At 45.8% G+C, this 6,150-nt stretch overlaps 1 protein-coding gene and 1 pseudogene across 3 annotated transcripts in view; one reads left to right on the top strand and one right to left on the bottom strand.

The window, feature by feature from the left end:
* The window catches only part of ATP2B2 (ATPase, Ca++ transporting, plasma membrane 2), a 211,881-nt gene that overhangs the window by 103,560 nt on the left and 102,171 nt on the right, over positions 1-6,150 (bottom strand). For all 3 annotated transcript variants that reach the window (XM_006872186.1, XM_006872184.1, XM_006872185.1), the window contains one exon: positions 2,856-3,053. In XM_006872186.1, coding sequence (XP_006872248.1) covers positions 2,856-3,053 — 198 coding nt within the window. The remainder of the gene's footprint in view (positions 1-2,855; positions 3,054-6,150) is intronic.
* Positions 5,682-5,879, top strand: LOC102819196 (annotated as a pseudogene).

Genomic DNA, 6,150 nt, shown 5'->3' with positions numbered 1-6,150 from the left:
GTTGTGGTGTTGGAGGAGAATACTGAAAGTGCCATGGACTGCCAAAAGAACCAGCAGATCTGTTCTGGAAGAAGTGCAGCCAGATTGCTCCTTGGAGGCCAAGATGGCTAAGCTTCGCATCTCATATTTTGGACATATTGTCAGGAGGGAATAGTCACTCGAGAAGGATGTCATGCTGGGTAAGATGGAGGGTCAGAGAAAAAGAGGAAGACCCCAATGAGATGGATCAGCCTGGTGGCATCATTGATGGAATCAAGTGTGGCAGCGGTAGTGAGGTTGGCCCAGGATTGGACATTGTTTCGTTCTGCTGTGCATGGGGTCACTATGAGTCGGTTCCGACTCGATGGCACCTGACAACAACAACAACATACACTGGAAGCTAGCCATGCTTCTCTCTAGGTGGTAGAGATAACTTCTCTTAGGCTGATTGCCTTAATTTTATAGGTACTTTTATTTTCCCTCTTGGTCCTTATTTGCATTTTGTATTTTTTCTACAGTGACCCTGTATGACTACTATAAGAAAGCAGTGCTTTTTTACTGAAGGTAGCAGTCATCAAGTAAGATTAAAGGACATGCTATCATAAAGGAATACCTCATGGAGCAGTGAAAGTACTGGAGAACATTTTGGGGACACAGGGTGACTTGAGGCTGAGGTTTCCCTCAGGGTTCCGAATTCTCCTGGTGAGTGGTTGGTGGGATGATACAGCCTCAGCCCATGCATCCCTGTCCACATTGAGAATCAAGAACAGATTTCAGCCAACCCTGTCCTGAGACTGGCTCCTTGCCTAGGAAAATGGACTCATATCAACCCCACACGGAGCTAACCCACAGGGCATGTGAATGTGTAGGGGGAGGAGGACAGAGAGCCATGAGATGCCTTCTCAGGCAAGGTTCAAAGGATGGAATCTGAGCCAGAGATCTGGAGGAAGAAGAACAGAGCAGCCATGCCCAGGACAGAGCACAGCGCCCTCTGCACACCCGGATGCCCACATTGGCCACACATGGCTTCATCACTTCCTCACAATAACCCTGCCACAGAGGACCACTTGTTACAGAGGAGGAAACTGAGGCTCAGGGGAGGAAAGAAAGGTCCTTGCTTAAGGCCACACAGATGGTGGGCGGCAAGATTCAGAAGCTTTCTTTCAACTGCTTTATCCTCCTTCTACACATATGCGCATGCATTCACACACACACACTGATATAAAGAGAGAGAGAGAGATGAAGAGGGAGAGAAGGAGGGATGGAGAGAGAGGGAAATGGAGAGAGAGGAGAAGGGAGAGAAGAAGGAATGTGGGTGAGTAGCGGGAGCTAAAGGAATAGTTTTCATGAGGGAAATGTCCTGTCCTGATTTTCTAAGGCCAACTTTTTCCGTAAGTGGCCAGGCAGCAAACTTTTCATGCTTTGTGGACAGTACGTATGAGTTGTCTTATAGCTACTCAACTGTGTGGTGGTCGTGTGAAAACAGCCACAGACAATATGGGAGAGAAATGGGAGTATTCTGGTTAAAACTCTATTTTTACATGATGCCATTGAAATTTCATGGAATATTCATGTGTCACAAATATTCTTCTTATTCATCTTTTTTTTTTTTCTCTTAGCAATTAAAAAATGCAAAAAAACATTCTTAGTTCATGGGGTCATATGAAAACAGGAGGCAAGCCAAATTTGGCCTGAAGTCTCTAATTTGCCAACCTAGAAGTCTAGAAGGTCAGGTTCAAAGAATGGTGACATCATCATGAGCTTTTTGCTTAATTGCAGGTCTCACAGAATAAGTCACCTGGGAAGAGGCCCAACTTTGGAGCTAACTTAGGGTCTCGCAAAGGTTGGAAAGTCCAAAAGGCAGGTGAGCCACGATACCTCAGTGAACAGGGCTGAAACACAAACGTGTTTGTAGCTCACAGGAAAAGCACTTCCGAGGATATCAGAATTAAGTTGAATTGTGTCCCCCAACAGTCATGTTGAAGTCCTAATCCCTGATACCTACTAATGTGACCTTAAAGTCTGGAATTAGGATTTTTGAAGATGTTATCAATTAGGTTAATTTGAGATCATATCAGAGCAGGTGGATCCTAATTCACTCTGGGTGACATCTTATGAAAGAACATAAGACAGACAGAGAGAACATAACACAGACAGACATAAGGCAACCACATGAAGAAGGAATTCAGCTGCAGGTGCAAACTGAGGAACTCCAGGGGCTCAAGAAGCTGAAGTGACAAAAAACAATCTTCTCCTAGAGACTTGGGAGAGAACATGGCTCTGCTGACACCCTGACTTTGGACTTCTAGCCTAAGACATTTAATTCCTGTGGTTTAAAGCCACTCAGTGTGTGGTACTTTGCTTCGGCAGTCGCAGAAAGCCCATACAGAGCCTCAGAGATCAGCCAGGATTGTGAAAAATCACTCAATTTGTGAAAATCCAGGATCCTCACCCTCCAGGCCTACAGAACGACTCTCTCAGGCAGGGGGGCCCAGGCATCAATGCTTTTAACAAATTTACCACAGCCAAGTCTTTATTAGTTGGGAAACAAGTAAGGCCCTTCTCTGTGGCTTAATTTCTTCATCTTTAACACAGGGGCAGGCCCTCCCTTACAGGGCTGGTAGGACAACATAATCTCAGCCCAGGGCTTGGCACACAGCCAGGTTCAACTAGTGCTCACTGGACTGTAACACTTGTTGGTCTCAACCTTGTATTTCACACATGGGGGACCTGGCAACCAGGTGCTTTGAGCTGGGCGGCTGGGTCACGGGTTGGCTCTTCCCATTGGGCCTTGGATTCCTCACCTGACACGAGTGTCAGAGAGCCCCTGAGCATTCTCGGGTGGTGGCATGATGCCCGTGGCCTGCCCGCCTTACCTTCGTTGCTCTCGCCGGGTGGGTGGTAGAAGGAGAGTCCCAGGGAAATGATGGCTGCGATTTCCAGGATGATCAAGGTCACATCTTGCAGGGCTTCCCAAACGAGCTGCAGGAAGGTTTTTGGCTTCTTTGGAGGTATGAAGTTTTGCCCGAAAATCTGCTTTCTCTTTTCCAGGTCTGGAGCGGTACCAGGCAAACCTGTGGACAGAGTGCAGAGAGGTTGGCTGGAGGGCCTGGGAGAGACGAATGCATTTCTGGGAATCACCCTGAGTGGTGGTGGGATACTGAAGCAGGAAAGTGGCAGGTACCTACCCTAGGAACACAGCATCCAAGGTGAAATATGAGATACCAGGTCACGGCTTGAATGGTGGTCTCCTAATATCCCTAATACTCAGAACCTGTGAATGGGACCTTATTTGGAAAATGGGTCTTTGCAGATGTAATTAAGTTAAAGATCTGGAGATGAGAACCCTCCTGGAATATTCAGGCAGGCCCTAAATCCAATGACAAGTGTCCTTATAAGAGACACACAGAGAAGAGGAGAAGGCCCTGTAAATACAGGAGTAGAAGTGTCAGTAATGCAGCCACCAAAAGCTGGAAGAGACGCAAGGACAGGATTCTCCCCAAGGGGCTTGGAGGGCGCATAGATTTCAGACCTGTGGCTGCAGAGGTAACGGAGAATCCATTTCGGTGGTAAACCAAGGCACCACTGTACCCTATTCACCCCACACCTCTACTTCTGCTTTGGGTTTCTGCTTGCCTTCCCTGGTGAGCACAGCTGGTTAACCTCAACAGGGTTCAAGTCCCAGCCTGACGCCTTTCGTTCCCTGAGCCTCAGGTTCCTCTTCTGTAACGGGACAATGGTTGGGAGCAGTACATGAGGTAATTTGTGCACCAATAATTACTACGTGAGCATCTACTATATATTTCAGACACTGGGACAGAGCAGCAGACAAAACAGAGCCTGTCTCTAAGAACAGCCAGGGGCTGGGAAGCAGTGGCTTCATTAGTACCAGCAGTTATGACCTTGGTTTACGGAGAGTAAAATGAGTGTAGTGAGGTAAAACCTTGTATGTGAGCAGACAGAGTCCACTTCTAGTCCACCATTTATTCATGTCTAGACAATTCTTCCACAGTCCCACTGTCCGATCCTCATTCCCCTCAGGGGCTTCTAGCTGTTTTCAGAATAACGCTCTCATCCTGCAGCCTGGCACTTGGCCTCTAGCCCTGACTCCTGGGCTGTGATATGCCGTCTCACTATTTACCCACTGGGGTCGGCCAGTTGATATAGGCTGATGTGTTAGAACCTAACCCCTGGGCCATGGGACAAACTTGCTTCACATACCACGCTTTGCCCATGCTGTTCAGCCTGCCAGGAACCCCCTTTCCCTCATTCTCCCCCAAGTGCACCCTGTTTTCAGGCCCTCTCCACTGAGGAGCTATTTCCCCTCCATTGAGCAGGGGGTGCTTTCTCCCCATTTCTGTAGCACAGCCTTTGTCACATCAGGTTACTGGTTAACCACAACAGCTTCCCTCCTGGGTGCTGTTATTGGGGAATAGACTGGGCCTGATTCTTGTCCTTCAGGGCTAGGCACTCCAGGTCATCAACTGCCCTAGAAATCTTTTACCCACTGAAGGCAGTTGATGTGTCTGTGTGTAGGAACCTGGAACAGGGTGCCACTGCAGAGACGGCAGTGCGAATGGGCCAATGGCATGCCAGTCTTGCCACTATGTCAGCTAAATGAAGGAAGCTGGGGAAGGGGCACATCCCCTTTGTTGGACTTCCTGATAAGGGAGCATCAGGAGGAGCTCCCAGAACAGTACTGCTAACATGTTGGTGTTAGAAGACTGGAACATTCTGATATTACATTTTTGGGGACCTATTTGAAGACAGCTACCTGGCCAATAGACTGGAAGAGATCCATATCTGTGCCCATTCCAAAGAGAGGTGACCCAACAGAATGTGAAAACCATAGAACAATATAATTAATATCACATGCAAGCAAAATTTTGCTGAAGATAATTAAAAAATGGCTATCACAATATATCAACAGGGAACTGCTAGCAGTTTATGCTAGATACAGACGAGGACATGGAAAGAGAGATGTCATTGCTGATGTCACATGGATCTTGAATGGAAACAGAGAATGTCAGAAAGATGTTTACCTGAGTTTTACTGACTTTTTTTTTTTTTAAGTTTTATTGACTATTAAAAGGCTTTCAATTGCGTGCATCATGACACGTTACGGGTAACATTGAGAAGAATGTTTTCCAGAACACTTAATTGTGCTCTTGAAGAACCTGTACATAGACCAAGGGCTACTGAATGGTTTTAAATCAGGAAAGGTGTGCGCCAGGGTTGTAGCCTTTCCCCATAGTTACCTGATCTGTATGCTGAGCAAATAATCCAGGAAGTTGGACTGTATGCAAAAGACTATGACATCAGGATCGGAAGAAAACTCATTAACAACATGTGATATGCAGATGATACAGCCTTATTGCTCAAAGTGAAGAGGACTTAAAATATTTACTGATGAAGATCAATATGGGTTGCACCTCAATGTAAAGAAAACAAAAATCCTCACAACTGGGTCAATAAATAACATTATGATAAATGGAGGAAAGACTGAAGTTGTCAACACTTCATTTTGCTTGGCTCCACTATCAACACTTATGGAAGCAGCAGTCAAGAAATCAATCGACCATTTTGGCGACTCCAGGTGGCCAATGGAGGCTCCAGCCAGGTCTAGCTGCCAACTCTGCCGGCTAAGGGCCCCTTACTGAGCTCCCAGACTGTCTTATGCACATGGTCGTCCTGCTCCTCCAATGAAAGGCGAGCTTCAAAGAAAAGCCCAAAGGGAGAATTTTGCAAGACGAGTTGTATTTCTGTCACAGGAAATGGAAGCTGGATTACAGGCATGGCAACTCAACCAGCAGCAGAAATTATGGGAAGAAGAAAGGAAACATAAAAATGCTCTTAAACTCAAAGGGGCTTCACTATGGAGCCCACTTTCAAGTCGTTAAAAAGCAATTCTTTTTTTTTTCCTCATCTCATTACCAAGATACAAATTTTATTTTAAATACTGATGATATTTTAGTTACAAATATAGTTGTGGCAAATATAAGGGGCTTCCAAAAGTTCAAGGAAAAATCGCATTAACTTTTTTTATTTTTATTTTGGATTGAGTGAAAGTTTACAGGGCACATCATCAGCTTCACATTGAACCATTCATATAGCTTGTTTCATTACATTGATTATTATCCCCTCCATATATCATCAGTTAACAGTGTTTCT

This window comes from Chrysochloris asiatica, unplaced genomic scaffold, assembly GCF_000296735.1.
Source record: "Chrysochloris asiatica unplaced genomic scaffold, ChrAsi1.0 scaffold00186, whole genome shotgun sequence".
Classification (NCBI taxonomy): domain Eukaryota; kingdom Metazoa; phylum Chordata; class Mammalia; order Afrosoricida; family Chrysochloridae; genus Chrysochloris; species Chrysochloris asiatica.
This window is presented reverse-complemented; position numbering and strand designations above follow the sequence as displayed.